The sequence below is a fragment of the Dendrobates tinctorius genome, unplaced genomic scaffold, assembly GCF_039654945.1.
Source record: "Dendrobates tinctorius isolate UK_male_01 unplaced genomic scaffold, ASM3965494v1 ptg000056l, whole genome shotgun sequence".
In the NCBI taxonomy this organism is placed as follows: domain Eukaryota; kingdom Metazoa; phylum Chordata; class Amphibia; order Anura; family Dendrobatidae; genus Dendrobates; species Dendrobates tinctorius.
The window spans coordinates 21,789,586-21,814,122 of record NW_027361724.1 but is presented as its reverse complement, the minus strand read 5'-3'; the positions used below and the strand labels follow the sequence as shown (position 1 = coordinate 21,814,122).

General features: G+C 42.1%; 1 protein-coding gene across 1 annotated transcript in view; it reads left to right on the top strand.

The window, feature by feature from the left end:
• DRC11 (dynein regulatory complex subunit 11) overlaps positions 1–24,537 on the top strand; it is a 247,671-nt gene that overhangs the window by 211,165 nt on the left and 11,969 nt on the right. The window contains exons 9-15 of the mRNA XM_073577592.1: positions 691–766; positions 1,275–1,381; positions 1,857–1,949; positions 4,872–4,939; positions 5,544–5,626; positions 6,704–6,811; positions 20,722–20,921. Coding sequence (XP_073433693.1) covers positions 691–766; positions 1,275–1,381; positions 1,857–1,949; positions 4,872–4,939; positions 5,544–5,626; positions 6,704–6,811; positions 20,722–20,921 — 735 coding nt within the window. The remainder of the gene's footprint in view (positions 1–690; positions 767–1,274; positions 1,382–1,856; positions 1,950–4,871; positions 4,940–5,543; positions 5,627–6,703; positions 6,812–20,721; positions 20,922–24,537) is intronic.

Sequence of the window (24,537 nt, the reverse complement as noted above, 5' to 3'; positions counted from 1 at the left end):
TACTAAGTAAAAGTGCAAAATGCTTGAAAAAAATAAGCAACTTTTCAATCTACCTATTATTAAAAGTCCACTCTCTGCTAAAGAACAAAGGGATTTTTCATTCTATTGTTTACAGCTCATTGACTAGAATGCCATCTCTGCAGTCAATCAGTGGTGGCCCATCGCCTCGGCAATGAGTGTAGTGCTTGCAAGCTCTATGTTAAAGAGCTTGTACCGTAATCCCTTCTATGTAACTGGGTTTACCACTGAATCCAGCTGGCTTCAGGGTCTCTGCTGCAAGGACAAAGCTGCCTCTACTTGGGTCAGTAGCTACATCATTTATGCATTACACAGATCGCTTATTGATTTTAATGATAAGTATGCAATACTTCATATCCCCTCTGGGGGCACTACTGGGAACCTAAAACTCTAAATTCTGGATTCTTTTCACTGCTTACAATAATTTGCTGGTGCTCCCAGAAGCAGGATACCCAATGACAAAGTTATATGCAGGGGAGCCTTCGAACAAATAAAGATTTACAAAGCTGTGGACCCCCTTAAATAAAAGAGTGTTTTTTTACCAGAGTTAGTAAAATACATATACCAAATGCCCATTTTGTGGATTCTCCAGTCAACAAAGTAAAGAAATAAATGAGTATACAGTGTGTTATACTGTTGATGTTATGTTACATTTATTCTTAACCCCGTTAGGAGGAAGAACCAGGTTGGAAAATGAAGCCAAGCCAATTTCTGCCTGACATATCATCTGCAAATGACAGCTATGAAGGTGAGGCATAAATTACAAAAGACAGCACAATTTACCAGACCCTATTTTATATATATATATATACATATATATATATATATATATATATATATATATATATATATATATGCAGCACGGTGGCTCAGTGGTTAGCGCTGCACTGGAGTCCTGGGTTTGAATCCCACCAAGGACATCTGCAAGGAGTTTGTATGTTCTCCCCGTGTTTGCGTGGGTTTCCTCCGGGCACTCCGGTTTCCTGCCACACTCCAAAGACATACTGATAGGGAATTTAGATTGTGAGCCCCATAGGGGACAGTGATGATAATGTGTGCAAACTGTAAAGCACTGCGGAATATGTTAGCGCTATATAAAAATAAAGATTATTATTATTATATATTGGATCTGCTTCAGATGATAATAGAGGGCTGGGCTCTCCAAGTTTTAACGCAGCTCAAACACATTAATAGATAAAACGCTAAGGTCAATCTTTGCATTGTTCTTCACTTTTCAATGTCTGATTCACTTGCAGGTGTTTGGCTAAATCGAAAAGAGTCTTGGAATCTATTTCAGACACATGATCCTGAGCTCATCAAAGAAGATAAGAGGAAGGAAGTAGAAGAAGAGATTCGAATACAGGTTTGCCTGATCTACAGTCTAAAGGCCGATTAACCGGCCAACGGCTGTCTTTCCCCTTTCAGTGCCTTATCTCTTGGGAGAACAAAAGGATCGGCCATTGAAATCCAACCGGTTTTATGTAAAATGTGACATACTAAAAAGAGACAAAAACCACAGCATCAGAAATGCCATAAAAAGCATGTAAAAAAAAACGCACACAAAAATGCAATGAAAAAAACACAAGTGACCTAATTTACCTAATAGGTGCAGAAATGGTGCAGAAAATCTGCAACATCAATAACTCACCAAAAGCTCATTATGGTAACGTAGCCTTAAGATGACTATATCCCTCCTGAACTTATTTTGCCCATTCTGGAATCACTATGACAGGAACGCTTAAATAATTCACAAAAATCAATAGATTGTCATGTATGAAATCTATAAAAGAAAAAAATAAATACATTATAGCACTTACTTCATTTTTATTTTTACTAAGGTGGATGAACTGATGAGACAAGAACTCCAAAACCTGAAACTGGCCGTAGACAGAGATAAAAACAAAAAGAAAAAAGGGAAGAAAGGAGGGAAGGTGAGTAATAGGATTATGGCTAGTATACTCCAGAGACATTTAAATCATTAAACTTGCAAAGGAAAGTTTAATTCCCTTCAATAGAGCACTATGGAGATTAATAAGGATTATGTTTACTTGGGTTATACAAATCCACATTTCCATGGTCACTGAAAAGTTTAGAAAGTGCTTGTCTTAATCTTTTGAAGACAGACTATAAATAATTGGCTCTTTATGTGCAGTTCATATGATGAGAATTAGTAGAAATGATTCCCAAATAACACTGGCTACAAATCAAGTTATAGGTAGCATTCTATATACTAGTAAGTAGAGACACAAACCTTCGGGAATATAGAAATAAAGCTATAGTAGAATCCGTCAGCATCGACTAACCTCAGCCATGGATACAGTACAGAGAATTATTAGTCGTTATAAGGTAAGGCCACCAATGTTTCTGTAGAGTTGCCTATGCTACTGATCTAAACACTAAGGTTGGGTTCACGTCGCTTTATAGCCATGTGTTTAACGCATCCGTTACATAGCGGCACTAACGCTATGTAACGGAAGCATTAACGCACCCATTGGCCGCCATTATAGTAACGCATCCTAACGCATGCCAAATTCGGCATGCGTTAGCGATGATGCATTATTTTGTGACGCACGCTCGAGCGCAATCTTGCCGCGTTCCAGGGTGCGTTAGGTCTAACGCACAGCGAAATGACGCATTCGCTGTGCATAGACCTGTATGGCTAATACATGGTAACACATGGTAACAAAATGTCAAAAATGACATCAGCGTTAGCACATCCATTTAACGGATCCGTTAAACGGATGCCCCTAACGCAATGTGAACCTAGTCTAAGGCTATGTGCACACGGTGCGGATTCTGCTGCGGATCCGCAGCGGATTTGGCCCTGCGGATCCGCAGCAGAACTGCAGGTGATGTACAGTACCATTCTAGCCTATGGAAAATTGAAACCGCTGTGCAGACGGTGTTGATTTTTCTGCGCGGTTTTTGCTGCAGTTTCAAATCTGCAGAAAGAATTGACATGTCATTCTTTTCTGTGGATTCCGCTACAGTTTGCCATCTCCTCCATTGTGGAGGTGATAAACCACAGGGCAAAACCGCAGGCTAATCTTTTGACCTGCGGATTTACCTGCGGATTTTGCAAAATCCGCGCAGAAAAATCCGCGGGTGAATCCGCACCGTGTGCACATAGCCTAAGACCACGTTCACACGTTTAGTATTTGATCAGTATCTAACAACAGTATTTGTAAGAAAAACCAGAAGTGGTGATGTGTTTCTATTATACTTTTCCTCTGATTGTTCTGCTCCTGGTTTTCTCTTACAAATACTGATGTAAAATACTGACCGAATACTGAACATGCGAATGCGGACTAATACTCAGTTATCTGATAAGAATCCAATGTTGTTGGTTGAAAGTAGTTTGTTACATAGTTATTGGGCATTTATACATGACGTTTTTGGCCCAACAGTGTATCCTAAAAGCTATATAAGTTGGAACATTGAAGATAAGTAGGATAAGAAGCTAGTCGTTAAGTGTCTGCTAGCATGCAAATCGCACATATGTAGTCATGATGACCAAGTGAATCGGCAAGCAGAACAGAATCTTAAAAGTGTCTATATTACAGTTTTTTGCCAAAAATACTGCAGAACTTGCTCAGTTTGATATTAAAGGTAATCTGTCACCAGGTTTTGCTGTACAATCTGAGAGCAGCATAATGTAGAATAAAAGACCCTGATTCCAGCGATGTATCACATATTGGTCTGATCTGCATGTTGTCATTTTGATAAAGTCAGTGTTTTATCTGCGGCAGTTTTCTGAATGCTGAGCTTTCTGTAACCCCACCACCACCACCACTGACTGGCTGAATTTTGTGTACACTGAGCATAGGCAGTAAGCTGCCGATCAGTGACGGGGCAGGCTTACAAAGAGCTGGATTACTACTTGGCACCAGATAACTAGTCCTCTCTTCGGCTGACAAAATACTGATTTTATTGAAACTACAATAAGCAGCCTAGCAAGTGACACATCACTGGAATGAAAGTGCTCCTACATCATGTTGCCCTCAGATTACATAATAAAAACCTGTTGACAGACTTCCTTTAACTATTGAGTTCCACCTGAAGTTTACATTGATACATAAGTTGTGTGCAATCATCTTACGGACTGCAGCTATCACTAAGGCTGAATGGGATCTAGGTTTAGTTTAGTAAAACTGAGTATTCTTGGTGCAGTGTTGTAATACTGTTGCTAAACTGATACTTAAAGGGGTTTTCCCAAGAACAAAAGTTCATTTTAATCAATAGATCTTGGAATAATAATAATTTCCACATTTGGATGTGTATAAATAAAATGTGCTGAGATAATCTTATAAATGTGCCCCTGCTCTGTACTGTGTAATGGCTGTGTCTGACCGTGCAGGAACATGATCTGATCATACCACAACTCCTGGGTAGGGAAGGAAGCAAAAGAGAATATACAGACATCACAGCATGGGATCACAGCAGATTCTTTTTGTGAGATAAAACATTTCCCTGCCTGTTTTTAAACAATGTTTTACTTCAAAGAAAGAATCAGCTGCATTCCCATGCAGTCCTGTCTGTATACCCTCTTTTGCTTCCTCCCCTGCCCAGGAGCTGTGGTATGATCAGATCATGTTCCTGTACGGTCAGACACAGCCATTACACAGTGCACAGCAGTGGCACATTTATTGGATTATCTCAGCATACAAACATTTTATACACATCCAAATGTGAAAGTCATTATTATTCCAAGATCTATTGATTAAACTGAAGTTGAAATGAAGTGAAACCAGCTTTATGCACTGAATGCTATAACAGCAGCATTCTTTATGATTATTGTGTAAATCATAAGTTATACCTTTATGTCTACACTACCTAAATATGTCTGACTACAGAAAAAGAAAAAAGGGAAGAAAAGTGGAAAGAGAAAGAAAAAGAAGGAAAAGGACTTAACACCAGACAGGTATGTGACTTAGTATTTTACCTAAAGACCAAAAAACCTAAACAGGTCACAAGACATCAAGTAAAGTACAAATTGGGCACATAGGGCTCAACATATATAAATCTGTCACGTTAAACATGTATGTTATTCACTTGTTAATATTAACTAGGGTTTTTTCTATATGAGTTTGGACAGAATTTAATGATGTCACTTCTATAAGTAACCACGCCCCGGCACTGACTGACAGCCAGCCCAGCATTTGAGCAAGCTGTCGGTTAGTGTCGGGGCGCGATTACAGCGCCATCCGCACCCCTCTGAAAAGAAATCTGCACCCCTATACTGAAAACCTGAGCCTACAGGAAGAATAAAGATAATTTTCTCCTGGCAGTGGGGCTTTCTGTGCAGGCGCCGGGCAGCTTCAGAACATGATTGACCAGCAGATTAACCCCATATCTGCAGGTTCATTGTGTTTTTTTCACATGACAGCTTCCCTTTAAAATAAAAGTGCAGCCTCTGATGAGTTCACTGAAAGATTGAAGTAAGTAGCAGATGATTTTTCTACTTGCAATGCTTTATTATAATAAGTTACATCCATTGTGTTATATATGTATTGTTCTATCTACAGGACCATTGACTCTCTGTATGAGGAGCTGGTCACAGAAGGTCTTCTCATCAAACCAAAGCCTGTGAAACTGTCAAATTTTATTGGTAAGCAGTAGGGATGAGCACTAAAGTGCTCGGATGTTCATTACTCAAGCCGAGCAATTCCTAATGCTCGGATGTTCGTTTCAAGTAACAAGTATAATGGGGGGGGGTCAAAGGGATTAGCCCTTAAAAGGACCTTTAGTATGATGGTTCAGATTCAGCATCAGTAGCCCCACTAGAGGACTCTGATTAATTAAATTGTGCACATACAGGCCTGAACAACTACTCTCTCCCAACCAATCACAACTGTCCCTGAGCTGTGCAATAGCGTCAGTGTACCAAGCGTGGCGGCGCCAGTCCATTTATAACCTCTGATGGGGTTTTGTGGCCAGCCAATCACAATAATGCCACTACCAACATGGCTACAGCATTACAGTGACTGGCAGACAAACCCCAGCGTGTTTATTGGCTGTGTAACAGGCGCCAAACATGCGGGGCGTGGATTCGAGCATTCATTTAGATCACCAGCCAATGATCCATGAGTGCCGAGCATATCCGAGCACCTAGATACTTGAGTGAGATCCGGGTATCACTGAGCACCTTCATTCATCTCAATCAAGGAGCAGTTTTGTAGTCCTTAGTACTTCTTTGTGCCATAGCTGTATGTAGCATAGCTATCTTATCACAACAGTATTACACAATGTGCAAAGTCACCTCGGTAACATTTTCCTTATAGAGAAAGTCCAGAAATGTTTTAATACTGTACTCCTTTATCAGTGACTGACTGCGAAATGATTGAGAAACTTTCCTTACAAGCCCCAGTCATGTGGCCCGTTGCCCAGTTTGAGCCTACGTTACAGCCTCTTCTTTCACCCAGTACTGCAAAGCAATGAGAGCAAGAGCTATTACCGTAGATAGAGGAGCAAGTGATTATAAAAAAAAGTATCTGCTGAGCTCAAAAATTGAAAGATGAATATTTACTAAAGTTTTATTTCTGGAATTGTGGAGGATTGTTCATCAACATTGAGAATTAGTGTAGGCGAGCTAGAGATTCAAAACAGTAAAAAGATTGAATGTTTGCTATAAATATCATGTAATAAACCATATTAATAACTGGGTACATTTGTGTTTTTTTTCCAGGTGAATATAGCTATTTAGGCACTACTTTGCGCCAGGCTGACATAGAACCAATGCCATCTCTTAACGACGTCAAACAGCTTCTCGTCCTGTATGGAGTGTTACCATTAGGTGAGCAAATGTGGCTTGTGTGAATATTTCATATACTCGACATAATACACAGCTCAAAAAAATAAAGGGAACATTTAATCAACAGACTATAACTCCAAGTAAATCAAACTTCTGTGAAATCAAACTGTCCACTTAGGAAGCAACACTGTTTGAATAGACAACAGATGGAAATTATTGGCAATTATCAAGACACCCTCAATAAAGGAGTGGTTCTGCAGGTGGGGACCAAAGACCACATCTCAGTACCAATGCTTTCTGGCTGATGCTTTGGTCACTTTTGAATGTTGGTTGTGCTTTCACACTCGTGGTAGCATGAGACGGATTCTTCAACCCACACAAGTGGCTCAGGTAGTGCAGCTCATACAGGATGGCACATCAATGCGAGCTGTAGCAAGAAGGTTTGCTGTGTCTGTCAGCGTAGTGTCCAGAGGCTGGAGGCGCTACCAGGAGACAGGCCAGTACACCAGGAGACGTGGAGGGGGCCGTAGGAGGGCAACAACCAAGCAGCAGGACCGTCACCTCCGCCTTTGTTGAAGGAGGAACAGGAGTAGCACTGCCAGAGCCCTGCAAAATTACCTCCAGCAGGCCACAAATGTGCATGGGTCTGCACAAATGGTTAGAAACCCACTCCATGAGGATGGTCTGAGGGCCCAACGTCCACAGTTGGGGGCTGTGCTCACAGCCCAACACCATGCAGGACGCTTGGCATTTGCCACAGAACACCAGGATTGGCACATTCGCCACTGGCGCCCTGTGCTCTTCACAGTTGAAAGCAGGTTCACACTGAGCACATGTGACAGACGTGACAGAGTCTGGAGACACGGTGAAGAGCGATCTGCTGCGTGCAACATCCTTCAGCATGACCGGTTTGGCAGTGGGTCAGCAATGATATGGAGTGGCATTTCTTTGGAGGGCCGTACAGCCCTCCATGTGCTCGCCAGAGGTAGCCTGACTGCCATTAGGTACCGAGATGAGATCCTCAGACCCCTTGTGAGACCATATCCTGGTGCGGTTGGCCCTGGGTTCCTCCTAATGCAGGACAATGCCAGACCTCATGTGGCTGGAGTGTGTCAGCAGTTCCTGCAAGATGAAGGCATTGAAGCTATGGACTGGCCTGCCCATTCCCCAGACCTGAATCCGATTGAGCACATCTGGGACATCATGTCTCGCTTCATCCACCAACGTCACATTGCACCGCAGACTTCCAGGAGTTGGCGGATGCTTTAGTCCAGGTCTGGGTGGAGATCCCTCAGGAGACCATCCGCTGCCTCATGAGGAGCATGCCCAGGCGTTGTACATTAGGGAGGTCATACAGGCACGTGGAGACCACACACATTACTGAGCATCATTTTGACTTGTTTTAAGGACATTACATTCCACTTTAATTTTGTGTGTGACTCCAAATCCAGGCCTCCATTGGTTAATAAATTTGATTTCCATTGATGATTTTTGTGTGATTTTGTTGTCAGCACAGTCAACTTTGTACAGAACAAAGTATTCAATGAGAATATTTTATTCATTCAGATCTAGGATGTGTTATTTCAGTGTTCCCTTTATTTTTTTGAGCAGTGTACTTTAGCTACAATGGTAGAAAAACAGACAAGGACCACATGTCCAAAACTCATACATTAACTTAGTGTGGCAAAGCAAAAACTTACAAAACTGAACACGAGGTTCTGAGTTTACATTCTGAGCAGATTGTACAAAGCCCAATGCCGCGTCACGGCAAATCGCAGTACGACAAGTGTTTTGTCTTCTTCAATTGTAAGACAATATTTTAACTTGACCAGAAATTTATTTTCACATTTTTTGTTTTTTGTGTTCAGTTTTTTTTCTGTCTTCTTTGTATTGTCTTAGTTTTATTCTTTAAAATCTTCTTCAATTTTTGTGTTATAGAATCAATTAAATTGTACAGGCCAATCTCTTTTATGGATGTACTACTGGAAACAATAAGTCAATGATTTAATGATATTCTTAAACAGAATCTGTCACTAGGTTTTTGCTATGCAATCTGAGAGCAGCATGATGTAGAGGCTATGTGCCTGGTTCCAGTGGTGTGTCACTTACTAGACTGTGCTTATGTTTCAATAAAACCAGTGTTTCATAAGCAGATTTTCCCTACAGGGACTAGATGCCTCGTGGCTCCTAGTCAGATGCTCCATATAGCCCCGCCCCCACCACTGATTATCAGCTTTCTACCTATGCACAGTGTACACAGAAAGTTGCCAATTAGTGCTGTGGGCGGGGTTATACAGGGCTCAGCATTCACAGCACAGCCACATCTACATCAGAGAAAATTGTTTTATCACAACTGCTGTACCCTGTAAAATAAGTAATATATTGCTGAAATCAGGGTCTCTGCCCCTATATTATGCTAATCACAGATGGCGTAGAAAAAGAAAGTCTTACCAACACTCTTTCAGAATACCAATGCACTAACAGGATGCATCATGCCCCCATGATAAAAACAGAGGCAGCAATGATGCAAAATACTGATGAAACAATCACTCACAAACCTACCAATTCATGGAGGGGGCGGTTGCCTAGTATTAAAAATGCACATAGATGAGGCTTGCATAGAGTGCAAGTCACATAGATACTTGTGGTGCACAGTGTCTAGCAATACTATTATATTAGGTGGGCTTCCCAGCACTATGTAAGTGCACCCCACATGGACAGATACCCCAGCCAACCAGGGCTCGGATGCATGCTGCATAAAAATAAAAAAATGTGCAATAAAAAGATGATAATGTATTAAATACATGAGGATCAAGGGGACCCAGACGACGTCACCTGACAGGATCTGAGGCTGCTGGCTTGGGATACTGTGTGTCAGGCGCAGAGCAGGAGAGGCGGGAGCCAGCGCTGGGAGAGACGACCCGAGAAGGAACATAAGAAGGGGGTCCTGGTAACGTGTACCCAAATTACCCGAGAGCTGGCTGGACTACCGACCCGGAGGACACAGCACCCCAGCTGGGGGTTATAACTTGAAAGACCGTGAGTACAAGTGTGAAGACTGCACCCCGCTTTGTCCTCAAATTTATTTACTGCGTCATCTGCCCTGCACCACAACCATCTCCATCCCCTTTAACCCTATATCTGCCCTTGGGCCTAGCTCTACCCGTGGAGAGCTGTAAAATCTCTGCTGCGCCACCAACCGCCCCAGTAGATTTGAATCGCAGCGTCGGCCATCTTCTTATTGCCAAACACCACCGGTGGCGTCACGTTAAATCCACTATAAACTTTCCCCCTTTCATTTTATTGCTTGCCAAGGGCCACAGACCTGGTCACTGCTGCCGTGACATGCCCCGAAGAACCGACCGGCCCGGACCTAGTACCCCACGGCCCTAGCGGGCGTTGCACATAGAATCATAGAATCATAGAGTTGGAAGGGACCTCCTGGGCCATCTGGTCCAACCCCCTGCTCAAAGCAGGATTCGCTAAATCATCCCAGTCAGATGTCTGTCCAGCCTCTGAAGACTTCCATTGAAGGAGAACTCACCACTTCTCGTGGCAGCTTGTTCCACTCATTGATCACTCTAACTGTCAAAAAGTTTTTTCTAATATCTAATCTGTGTCTCCTTCCATTCAGTTTCATCCCATTGCTTCTAGTTTTTCCTTGTGCAAATGAGAATAAAGTTGATCCTTCTACAATGTGACAGCCCTTTAGATATTTGTAGACAGCTATTAAGTCTCCTCTCAGTCTTCTCTTTTGCAAACTAAGGCTGGTTTCACATTCGCGCTTTTTAAGCGCACGCACGGCCGGGGGTAGCTCCGCCCCCGAGCCGGCTCTCTGCCCGGCGTGCCCGCCCCTTCCTTGTAGCGCCACCTCCTAGCGGACAGCGGCGCCTGCGATCGGCGCACCCTATCTTTAGCATAGGGTGCGCAGATCGTGCGCAGGCCGTGCGCTAGTTGCGCTTTGACCTGCGCTGCGCACTTTTGACGGTGCGCCGTGCGCGCCAAAATCCGAAAAGTTTGATTTTGGCGCGCACGGCGCACCGTCAAAAGTGCGCAGCGCAGGTCAAAGCGCAACTAGCGCACGGCCTGCGCACGATCTGCGCACCCTATGCTAAAGATAGGGTGCGCCGATCGCAGGCGCCGCTGTGCGCTAGGAGGCGGCGCTACAAGGAAGGGGCGGGCACGCCGGGCAGAGAGCCGGCTCGGGGGCGGAGCTACCCCCGGCCGTGCGTGCGCTTAAAAAGCGCGAATGTGAAACCAGCCTAAACAATCCCAAATCCTGCAACCTTTCCTCATAAGACAGGGTTTGCAGACCGGTCACCATTCTGGTTGCTCTTTTCTGAACTTGCTCCAGTTTGTTGATGTCTTTTTTAAAATGTGGTGCCCAAAACTGGACACAATATTCCAGATGAGGTCTGACCAAAGAGGAGTAGAGGGCAATAATGACTTCACGTGATCTAGACTGTATGCTTCTGTTAATACATCCTAGAATTGCATTTGCCTTTTTTGCTGCTGCATCACACTGTTGACTCATATTCAGTCTGTGATCTATTAGTATACCCAAGTCTTTTTCACATGTGCTGTTGCTTAGGCCTAGTCCTCCCATTCTGTATATGCTTTTTTCATTGTTATTGCCCAGATGTAGTACTTTGCATTTTTCCCTGTTAAAAACCATTCTGTTAGTTGCTGCACACTTCTCCAGTTTATTTATATCTTTTTGAATCCTCTCTCTCTTCTCTAGTATTAGCTATCCCTCCTAGCTTTGTGTCATCAGCAAATTTAATCAGTTTAGCCTCAATTCCTTCATCTAAATCGTTGATAAAGATGTTGAACAATACAGGGCCCAGGACAGAGCCCTGTGGTACCCCACTTGAGACATTCTTCCAACTGGATGTGCAGCCATTTATGACCACTCTTTGGGTCCGATCACTAAGCCAGTTATGAATCCACCTTACAGTTGCCTTGTCCATTCCATACTTAGTCATTTTTTCAATAAGGATTGTATGAGATACTTTGTCAAATGCTTTGCTGAAGTCAAGATATACTATATCTACAGCAATTCCTTGATCCACCCAATCAGTGATCCCGTCATAGAAGGAAATTAAGTTAGTCTGACATGACTTATTAGTTACAAACCCATGCTGACTCTGTTTAATCACTTCATTCTTATCCAGGTACTGACATACATGTTGTTTAATAATTTGTTCAAAGATCTTTCCTGGTATAGAAGTCAGACTCACCGGCCTATAGTTGCCTAGGTCCACCTTCTTCCCCTTTTTGAAGATAGGAACAACATTTGCTCTTCTCCAGTCTTCTGGGACTTCTCCTGTTCTCCAAGAATTTTCAAAGATTATGGAGAGGGGTTCAAAAATTTCTTCTGCTATCTCCTTCAGTACTCTGGGGTGTAATTCATCTGGACCTAGACTTGAATTCATTTAGGTTAGCTAAGTGTTTCCTCACTATCTTTCTGTTTATAGATATCCTGGATTCTTCTATTCCCTTAATAGGACAGTGAAGAACAGTTGATGTTACATTTCCTTTCTGAGAGAAAACAGATGCAAAATAGGAATTTAAAAGTTCAGCCTTCTCAACATCCTGTCTTACCATTTCATCATTTTCATCCTGTAAAAATCCTATAGCATCTTTGACTTTTCTTTTACTTTTGACATATCCCCAAAATCCTTTATTATTGCTTTTGACATCTCTTTCAAGCCTCAATTCATTGTCAGCTTTAGCTAATCTGATTTGTGCCCTGCAGGTTCTGCAGACAGCATTATATTCTTCTTTAGATATGCCTCCCTCTTTCCATTTTATAAACATTTTTTTCTTCCTTTCTAGCATGTGCTTAAGTTCTGTGTTCATCCATCCTGGCTTCCTTAAATGCTTCCTATTCTTCCCTCTTTTCGGAACTGTTAACAATTGTGCTTTGAGAATTTCATTTTTCAAGATTTCCCATCCTTCCTGAACATTTTTGTCTTTAAGGATATCCAGCCATTGGATCCCTCCAATTCTCTTTCTGAATCCCTTAAAATCTGCCTTTCTGAAGTCTATCCTTGACGTCTGAGTCTTCACAGGTCTTCCTCCTCTAGTTATCCAAAATTCTAAAATAGCATGGTTGCTACCTCCTAGGGTCCCAGCCACTTTTACCTCCTCAACCATTTCCTCCCTGTTTATAAGGATTAGATCCAAGGTAGCAGTTCCCCTTGTTTTCTCCTCTACCTTTTGGAAGATAAAGTTGTCAGCAAGAGAGGATAAGAATTTCCTTGATCTGTTAGTTTTGCCTGAGAGAGATTCCCAACAAATGTCTGGATAGTTGAAATCTCCCATGACAACTATGTCATATTTTTTGGAGAACTTGGCCATTTGATGCATAAAGAGTTCATCCATATCTTCAGCTTGCACAGGCGGCCTGTAGTAAATGCCTACAATGGTGTCCTTTCCATTGTTCTGTCCTTGTATTCTTACCCAAACAGTTTCCATAGAACTCCCAGTCTCTGAAGCTTCAATCTCTGTGCAGATATACGCATTTCTAACATACAATGCGACACCTCCTCCTCGTTTATCAAGTCTGTTTCTTGCGAATAAGTTGTATCCTTCTAGTCTTGTATTCCAATCATGTGTATTGTCCCACCAAGTTTCAGTAATTCCAATGACATCATATTTCTTTTCCTGTGTTAGTAGTTCCAATTCTCCTTGTTTGTTGCCCATGTTTTGTGCATTAGTATAGAAACATTTTAGTTTGTGATTGGTTTCTCTTTCTCCAATATTTTTATTAATTAGATTCTTTCTTCTTTGTTCTTCCTTTCCACTTCTAATAGCAGAGTTCTCAATAGCATTTGTCAGGTGTATGGCTTTTTCTGGTCTTTTGCTTCCCTTCCCATGTTGTTCTAGTTTAAAGCTCTCCTTACAAGTGTAGCAAGGCGAATTCCAAATACTTGTTTTCCAGTCTTTGTAAGGTGCACCCCATCTCTAGCAAGTAGTCCATCGTAAAGGTAATTCACTCCGTGATCCATAAATCCAAATCGTTGCTGATGGCACCATCGACGTAGCCAGTTGTTCACCTGCAGAATCTTATTCCACCTCCTTGTTCCATGGCCATCCACTGGGAGGATAGAAGAGAAGACCACCTGCGCTCCCAGTTCTTTCACTTTCTTGCCTAAGTCTTCAAAGTCTCTGCAGATGGTTTCCAGGTCATTTCTTGCGGTGTCATTTGTCCCCACATGTAGTAGCAGGAATGGGTAGTCGTCTGAAGAGTCCTGATATCCTGTCAGACACATCTTTAATTTTTGCGACTAGTTTCCCCATACAGGAGGCATCTTGAAGTTGTCTTTACTGACAAAGGGTTTTTTTTGTACGAAGTATTAAATAAATTTCAGTAAGCGTGTTCAATACTTTTTCACTGTTTAATTTCTCATTATTCGTAATTCTGTTGATGGACATTAGTGATAAGTGAACATGGGCAGGTAACCTCTTATCCGAGCATGCAAATAATGCAGCTGCAAGGATTAAAACATAATATATGAGCACTCCCAGATGATCGGATAGTGTCCCAGCACGTTCACTCATCACTAATGGACGTCTATGGTTTGATTTCTTTGGTAATGTGTTCAATACTTATTTCACCCCCTGTATTTACTGTTATTCCAGTAATTAGTAATTGTTATTTGTATTTTGCAACATTTCCTGATTCTCAGCTGTTGTGCTCTTTGTGTTCATAAATGTTCAGTCATGTTTTATTGTACCATTTTTTTAATAATAGATTGCTATGCAGATGTGCGCAAGCACAATACAATGGTTGGCAACAAGACTCTTTGCCTGGTCTCAGGAGGAGTGTATTCTTTGAAATGTGAATCAACTACTGTATTTTAACTGCAATGTTCAAAAAGTCAATGCTTTCCTTCCTCCTAACCAGTCTTCAAAAATAATCACCTATCCATTCAACAGATTATTATGGTTAGATCAGTGAGGTCCCCCCTGATCGCCCGAACAAGGGGAATAGTATGGAACAACTGGTCATAAATGCGTTTTGCCACTACATTCATTGTCTATGCTTTTCAGAGAGGATGAGTACTAGAACTTTATTACCACCTATTTGGGGTAGCAATTCTAAAAGAGAATACTGACTCTTTAATGAGCCTTGCCACATGCAGATTTGCTGCGGTTTATTTTCCGCAGCATGTCAATTCTTTGTGCGGAATCCGCAGCGTTTTTACACCACGAGGAAAAATCTGCAATGGAATCCGCAACGTGTGCACATACCCTTAGACACCCTGTCAAAGGCCTCTCAATTTGCCAAATCAAACCTCTTGTTTTGCACTACTGACAGATAAATACCCTGAAACACGTTTCTGTAAATAGAGTGCCTGGTTTTGCATTTTATCTAAGTCATGCGGCAATGTTAGTTAAAGGGTAAATAATAAGTTTTAGGATTGCTACCATCAATAGGTGGCACTAGAGTTCTAGCCCGCTTCCTCTCTGAAGAGGATATTTATATATTTAATTTCCAAGAGAAGCATTGCATGGCCTATAAAGGCCCCGTCTCACTAAGCAATCTCGGTAGCGAGATCGCTGCTGAGTCACAACTTTTATGACATAACAGCGATCTCACCAGCGAGATCGCTGTGTGTGACAGCGATCAGCGAGCGGCCCCCCTGCCGGTATCGCTGATCGCTGGAAGAAATCTCTGGACATTTCTTTGGTCGCTGGTCTCCCGCTGGCCAGCAGGCATCGCTGCGTGTGACAGGCGGGAGACCAGCGATCAGGTGTAAAAAATAATTAAAAAAAATAAAAAATATAGTTATTCTCACCTTCCGACGTCGCGTTCAGCCATCCCGCCTCTCTCCACACTCCGGTCCCAGTGATCCTTTGCACGAATGACCGCGAGACTTTGTTATCCCGCGAGACTGTGACATCTCGCGGTCATTCTCGCAAAGGATCACTGGGACCGGAGCGTGGAGAGAGGCAGGATGGCTGAACGCGACATCGGAAGGTGAGAATAACTATATTTTTTATTTTGATTCTATTTTTTACAGCGATGCCAGGTGCTCGGCATCGCTGTGCTGATCGCTGGTGAAGCTGTCTGTGTGACAGCTCACCAGTTATCACATAGCGATTTACCAGCGATCCTGACACCTTCATATCGGTGTCGGGATCGCTGGTAAGTCGCTTAGTGTGACGGGGCCTTAAGTCTTCTTACTCCAGCTTGGCACTCTCCGCAAGCAGAAATCTAGAGGGGAATATAGACCCTTTTTCTATGTGAGTGATGCAGAATGCAAGGGAAACAAAAGATTTAGCTTCCTTTTTGTGGCAATTACCCCTATCCTGTCACGACTGGAATCCCTCCTTAAAGAGTACCTGTCAGCAAGTTTTTACATAAGGAAGTAATGGTATGGCTGTATGGGAATTCATCTCCCCTGCAAAACTGATACCTAGTTTGTAGAAATCCAATATGTTTTATTTGGAGACATGGGTTCCTTTTTTACCCTAAATAAGCATGGCTGTATAAAAAATATTATAGTGGAAATGTGGTAGATAAGACACAGTCATGGCCAAACATGTTGGCATCCTTGAAAATGTTCCAGAAAATGAAGTATTTCTCAAAAAAATATTGCAATTACACATGTTTTGTTATACACATGATTATTTCATTTGTGTGTATTGGAACAACACAAAAAAAATTACAAAAAGGCAAATTAGACATCATTTCTCACTAAATTCCAAAAATGGTCTGGACAAAATAGTTGCCACCTTTCTAAAATTGTGGGTAAACAACTTTGTTTCAAACATGTGATGCTCGTTCAAACTCACCTGTGGCAAGTAACAGGTAGCTGCAATATGAAAATCAAACCAGATAAAAAGGGGGTGAGTTGACTAAGTCTTTGCATTGTGTGTCTGTGTGTGCCACACTAAGCATGAGAAAAGAAAGAGGAGAAGAAAACTATCTGAGGACTTGAGAACCCAAATTGTTGAAAAATATCAACAATCTAAAAGTTACAAGTCTCCAGAGATCTGGATGTTCCTTTGTCCATTGGGGTGCTCAACATAATCAAGAAGTTTACTACCCATGGCACTGTAGCGTATCTCAATGGACATGGACGACAGAGAAAAATTGATGAAAGTTTGCAATGAAGGATAGTCTGGATGGTGGATATACAGCCCCAATCAGGTTCCAAAGAAATTCAAGGTTTCCTGCAGGCCTCAGTTTGTCTGATTTTTCTCTTTATAGGTATATTTTTGAGTAAAATGTAAATTGTTCTTTTAGTCTATAAACTTCTGACAACATGTCTCTGAATTTCCAAGCAATACATTTTGGGGTTTTTTCTGAAAAGGAGAAATGGTCAAAATTAAAAAAAACAGTGCTTTTAGACCTCAAATAATGCAAAGAAAACAAGTTCATAATCATTAGAACAACAATACTAATGTTTAAACTCAGGAAGAGTTCAAAAATCAATATTTTGTGGAATAACTATGATTTTTAAAAACAGCTTTCATGCGTCTTGGCATGCTTTCCACCAGTCTTTCACACTGCTTCTGGCGCAAAAATGTAAGCAGTTCTTCTTTGATGGCTTGTGACTATCCATCATCCTCTTGATTAAATTCCAGAGGTTTTCAATGGGGTTCAGGTCTGGAGAATGGGCTGCCCATGACAGGGATTAGATGTGGTGGTCTCTTAATTTTTGCCATAGCTGTATATATAAACTCCTTAAGCTGCCCAACATCATAGCCAGTGCTTGTCATTATCTGACCTATAAATTGGCTCATATTCCACTCGTAAATTATCTGATGGAAAAAGCATTAACAAAATATCAAAAATTCTAATTTTTGTTTTTAGAAAATGTTCCAAGTTATAACCCCAGAATAATTAGAATCTAGCTAGAATAGGCTCATGGCAAACACATGGCTGCTCTCAGTCACTCCCTTCTTGGTGCAAGGCGTGTGGGGAGGACAGTGAAGGCCAGGTCAGGTCTTGGTGAATTTTATCTTTTCTCATGGAGCAGGACTTGATGATGTGATTCCAGCTGTAGAACAAGGAAGTTTCTCTATAACTAGAGGCAGATGTGACTTAGCTGTCATGTAATACAGTCACAACAAGACAATGATGTAGACGCTCATCATGAAAATGCCTATACTGAGGTACCATTCCTGCATGGTACGCCTCATTAATGATTATCAGACATAACAAACCAAATGCAAATGCTGACTGAACATTGTGGGAGTTGATCACCTTGTTTGCTAAGTACCGAGAAAGAAAAAGAGCAATGCCTGGATTACACGTGAAAGGGTGGTTTCACATTAGCGCTTTTTAAGCGCACGCACGGCCGGGGGTAGCTCCGCCCCCGAGCCGGCTCTCTGCCCGGCGTGCCCGCCCCTTGCTTGTAGCGCCGCCTCCTAGCGCACAGCGGCGCCTGCGATCGGCGCACCCTATCTTTAGCATAGGGTGCGCAGATCGTGCGCAGGCCGTGCGCTAGTTGCGCTTTGACCTGCGCTGCGCACTTTTGACGGTGCGCCGTGGGTCAAAATATGGAAAAATTATAGCTCTCAATATGTGGTGATGCAAAAACTATTTTTACAATAAAAAGCGTCTTTTAGCGTGTGACAGCCGCCAAACATAAATACCGCCATAAATAGTAAATCAAACCCCCCGTTATCACCCCCTTAGTTAGGGAAAAATAATAAAATTTAAAAAATGTATTTATTTCCATTTTCCCATTAGGGCTAGGGCTAGGGCTAGGGTTAGGGCTAGGGCTAGGGTTAGTGTTAGGGCTAGGGTTAGGGCTAGGGGTGTGTTGGGGTTAGGGTTGGAGTTAGAATTGGGGGTTTCAACTGTTTGGGCACATCAGGGGCTCTCCAAACGCAACATGGCATCTGATCTCAATTCCAGCCAATTCTGCGTTGAAAAAGTCAAATGGTGCTCCTTCCCTTCCAAGCTCTGCCATGCACCCAAACAGTGTTTTACCCCCTCATATGGGGTATCAGCCTACTCAGGACAATTTGCAAAACAACTTTTGGGGTCCTATTTCTTCTGTTGCCCTTAGGAAAATAAAAAATTGGGGGCAAAAATATCATTTTTGTGGAAAAAAAATAAGATTTTTATTTTCACGCCTGGGCGTTATGAACTTCTGTGAAGCACTTGGGGTTCAATGTTCTCACCACACATCTAGATAAGTTCCTTGGGGGGTATAGTTTCCAAAATGGTGTCATTTGTGGGGGGATTCCACTGTTTTGGTACATCAGGGGCTTTCCAAACGCAACATGATGTCCGATCTCAATTCCAGCCAAAAAAGTCAAATGGCGCACCCTATCTTTAGCATAGGGTGCGCAGATCGTGCGCAGGCCGTGCGCTAGTTGCGCTTTGACCTGCGCTGCGCACTTTTGACGGTGCGCCGTGCGCGCCAAAATCCCAAAAGTTTGATTTTGGCGCGCACGGCGCACCGTCAAAGGTGCGCAGCGCAGGTCAAAGCGCAACTAGCGCACGGCCTGCGCACGATCTGCGCACCCTATGCTAAAGATAGGGTGCGCCGATCGCAGGCGCCGCTGTGCGCTAGGAGGCGGTGCTACAAGCAAGGGGCGGGCACGCCGGGCAGAGAGCCGGCTCGGGGGCAGAGCTACCCCCGGCCGTGCGTGCGCTTAAAAAGCGCTAATGTGAAACCACCCTTAAAAGCGACTATTACACAACTGCCGATCAGCTACATGGAAGCCATTCAGTGGTCGTTTAATGGGCTTTTTAGATCGTCCAACTGCACTTCAATGTCATAGAGTAGTCACTAATTCAATTGGTTCTGCGCGCTCAGAATATTGTTTTCGCTAGCACTGTTTACACAGGACAATGTGCTGCCAAGAACAATAACAAGTGTAAAAACCATTGCATTTGATGAGTAAGTGTCTTGCTTGTTCATGGGGAGATTGCTGGCTAGTTTAGATGGCATGATAGTCAAGAATGAACGTCCCTTGGAAAAGCTTCATAGCTTATTGGTTCATCTGGAAGTTGCATAAAACCACTTTTTTTCTTTTTTGAAGGGGTTTTTTTTTTTGCCACAATTTTACAAAACTGCAATATTTTTGTAGCAATTTTTGAAGAACAAAATTCAATTTGGCTGCAACTTATGAGCACAGCCTTATAGATGTATCACTATTACAATGAGGTCTCTGATAATGAGAACATGCTTAGCACTTATCACATAGCATTAAGTGATTATCTAGTAGACATCAAGGTTTAATATGGGAATATTGTTTGCACCGACCATGTTTTTAGGTATCAAGTCTGTAACCTTGTATCATCATCATACAACATAAAACTGTTTGTTGCCAATCTGGTTGTTACTGTCTATTGGATTATACTGAAATGGGCCAGGTTGTGCAATGTCATTACCTCGTCAAACTGTTCTGCATACGTTAGGCTAATTTCACATTAGCTTTTTTTGCGCATCGTGCACAATACAAATGCATGCAAAAAACACATCATGCGGTTTAGCATGCGTTTGCATTTTTTATGCGCATTCGTTCTCTAGGGGTTAAAACCAATGTCTATACATATTTATGCCAAAAATGCATGCGCACGAAAATGCAGACAAACGCATGTCCATGCGGGGTTTTTTACGCCTAAGCGCCTAAGCGCACACGACAAAAGCGCCTAAGCGCACACAACAAAAAATCGCATGCGCACAAAACCGCATACAGACACATGCAAACGCAAGACCATGCGCACGCCATGTTAAACATAGGTATTCAAGATGCATGTGCATGGACGCGCACGATGCGCTGCGCAAAAAAACGCTAATGTGAAACCAGCCGTAGCACAATGAAAAATCCCCTATTATGAATTGAAGTAATAGTCCTGGACAAGTCGCCACTGAATCTCTCCTGGAATTTGTAAAAACAAATATTTCACTGCTTATTATGTAGTTATCATTTTTGGATTCTACGGGCTGTAACTTTTCATTTTTGTTATACAGGATGTGAATCTGTCCATGAGAAGGCTCCACAGATAAAAGCCCTTCTTCTGGCAGGACCAGCTGGGGTGGGAAAAAAGATGTTGGTGAATGCAATATGCAATGAAACTGGAGCAAACCTTTTTAACCTATCACCATCTAACATTTCTGGGAAGTATCCAGGCAAGAGTGGACTGCAGATGATGCTGCATATGGTGCTTAAGGCAAGTATTCATGGACAGACCGGTTGTAGTGCAAATAAAAGACGCAATAACAGACTTGTATGGGCCACTTTTAAATGGTTACTATAGTTTTAAAGGGAATTTGCCATTATGATTAATCCGCTTAAGCCGTCTATATGGGCACGTAGGTCATGGAAAGTTGAATAAAATAATACCTTGATATTAATACAGGAAAGATGTATATCTTTGTACCGTGTTAGCCAGTCGATAGAAAAATATTCAGAATTGAGAGTCCTCAGTGGTTGATACCTTTTAATAGCTAACTGAAAAGATGGTAACACATTGCAAGCTTTCGAGACTACTCAGGTCTCTTCATCAGGCTAGACTAATACAAAATCTGAAGAATCACATATTTATACACAACACAGCACAGAAAAAATGCAATAGATAAGACAAGTGACGTGAAGCAGAAAGCTTGCAATGTGTTACCATCTTTTCAGTTAGCCATTAACCCCTTTCCTTCATTGGACATAATATTCCGTCCATGTGCCCTGGGCCCTAATTACCATGGACGGAATATTATGTCACAGCGATAAGCGGCGCCCACGTGGTGAGCGCCGCTTATCGCGGCCGGGTGTCAGCTAATTATCATAGCTGACACCCGGCACAATGTGTCAGGGGCGGTCACGGACCGCCCCCGACACGTTAACTCCTTGTACACCACGATCAAACACGATCGCGGTGTACCGGGGGTTAAAGGGAAGCATCGGCAGGGAGGGGGCTCCCTCCGTGCTTCCTTGAGCCCCCCACGGCAGCGCAATGTGCACCGCTGCTGCGGGGGGCTCCTTTCCTGCAGGTCCCCGGATCCAATATGGTGGCGGGGACCTCCGGGGGCCTGCAGGAAGCTAGCTTCCTCACTGCCCGCAGAGCGCAGGCATGAGGAAGCCTGCAGCAGTGCCTGTGACAGATCGCTGATCTGTCACAGCAGTTTGTGATGTGACAGATCAGCGATCTGTCACATGACAGTTATGTCCCCCCTGGAACATTGTGATAAAGTAAAAAAAAAAAAAAGTGTAAAAATAATTTTAAAAAAATCGCTAAATAAATTTAAAAAAAAAAAATATTCCCCAATAAATTCATTTTTTGGAAATAAAAAAAAAAGCAATAAAAGTACACATATTTGGAATCGCCACATCCGTAACAACCCGCCCTATAAAACTGTCCCATTAGTTAACCCCTTAAGCGAACCCCTTAAAAAATAAAAATAAAAACGAAGCAAAAAATAATGATTTATTATCATACCGCCAAACAAAAAGTGTAATAACGCGCGATCAAAAAGACGCATATAAATATCCATGGTATTGCTGAAAATGTCACCTTGTCCCGCAAAAAACGAGCCACCACACAGCATCATCAGCGAAAAAATAAAAAAGTTATAGCTCGCAGAATAAAGCGATGCAAAAATAATTATTTTTTATATAAAATTGTTTTCATTGCATAAAAGCGCCAAAACATAAAAAAAAGACATAAATGAGGTATCGCTGTAACCGTACTGACCTGAAGAAGAAAACCGCTTTATCAATTTTATCGCACGTGGAATGGCATGGAAATTCATGAAACGCTGGTTTTTGTAAATTCTACGTCCCAAAAAACGAAATAAAAAGCGATCAAAAAATGTCACATGCCCGAACATGGTACCAATAAAAACGTCAATTCGTCTCGCAAAAAGTAAGACCTCACATGACTCGGTGGGTCAAAATATGGAAAAATTATAGCTCTCAATATGTGGTGATGCAAAAACTATTTTTACAATAAAAAGCGTCTTTTAGCGTGTGACAGCCGCCAAACATAAATACCGCCATAAATAGTAAATCAAACCCCCCGTTATCACCCCCTTAGTTAGGGAAAAATAATAAAATTTAAAAAATGTATTTATTTCCATTTTCCCATTAGGGCTAGGGCTAGGGTTAGGGCTAGGGCTAGGGTTAGGGTTAGGGCTAGGGTTAGGGCTAGGGGTGTGTTGGGGTTAGGGTTGGAGTTAGAATTGGGGGTTTCAACTGTTTGGGCACATCAGTGGCTCTCCAAACGCAACATGGCATCTGATCTCAATTCCAGCCAATTCTGCGTTGAAAAAGTCAAATGGTGCTCCTTCCCTTCCAAGCTCTGCCATGCACCCAAACAGTGTTTTACCCCCTCATATGGGGTATCAGCCTACTCAGGACAATTTGCAAAACAACTTTTGGGGTCCTATTTCTTCTGTTGCCCTTAGGAAAATAAAAAATTGGGGGCAAAAATATCATTTTTGTGGAAAAAAAATAAGATTTTTTTATTTTCACGCCTGGGCGTTATGAACTTCTGTGAAGCACTTGGGGGTTCAATGTTCTCACCACACATCTAGATAAGTTCCTTGGGGGGTATAGTTTCCAAAATGGTGTCATTTGTGGGGGGATTCCACTGTTTTGGTACATCAGGGGCTTTCCAAACGCGACATGATGTCCGATCTCAATTCCAGCCAAAAAAGTCAAATGGCGCTGCTTCCCTTCCGAGCTCTGCCATGCGCCCAAATAGTCATTTACACCCACACATGGGGTATCAGTGTACTCAGGACAAATTGCACAATAACTTTTAGGGTCCTGTTACCCTTGGGAAAATAAAAATTGGGGGTGAAACGATCATTTTGTGGAAAAAATATGTTTTTTTTAATGTACCGCTGTTCGTTATAAACTTCTGTGAAGCCCTGGTGGGTTCAAAGTTCTCACCACATATCTAGATAAGTTCCTTGGGGTGGTCTAGTTTCCAAAATGGGGTCACTTGTGGGGGGTTTCCACTGTTTAGGTACATCAGGGGCTCTCCAAACGTGACATGGCGTCCGATCTGAATTCCAGCCAATTTTGCATTGTAAAAGTCAAACGGCACTCCTTCCCTTCTGAGCTCTGCCATGCGCCGAAACAGTGGTTCCCCCCACATATCAGGTATCAGCGTACTCAGGACAAATTGTACAATAATTTTTGCAGTCCAATTTCTCCTGTTACCCTTGGTAAAATAAAAAAAATTGAACCTGAAGTATTTTTTTTGTGAAAAAAAGTTAAATGTTCATTTTTTTTAAATATTCAAAAAATTCCTGTGACGCACCTGAAGGGTTAATAAACTCCTTGAATGTGATTTTGAGCACCTTAAGGGGTGCAGTTTTTAGAATGGTGTCACTTTTGGGTATTTTCTATCATATAGACCCCTCAAAGAGGCTTCAAATGTGATGTGGTCCGTAAAAATAAAATGGTGTTGCAAAAATGAGAAATCGCTGGTCAACTTTTAACCATTATAACTTCCTAACAAAAAAAAATTTTGGTTCCAAAATTGTGCTGATGTAAAGTAAACATGTGGGAAATGTTACTTATTAAGTTTTTTGTCTGCCACATCTCTGTGATTTAAGGGCATAAAAATTCAAAGTTGAAAAATTGCGAAATTTTCAAAATTTTTGCCAAATTTCCATTTTTTTTCACAAATAAATGCAAGTCATATGAATGAAATTTTACCACTAACATGAAGTACAATATGTGACAAGAAAACAATGTCAGAATCACCAGGATCCATGGAAGCGTTCCAGAGTTATGGCCTCATAAACGGACAGTGGTCAGAATTGTAAAAATTGGCCCGGGAG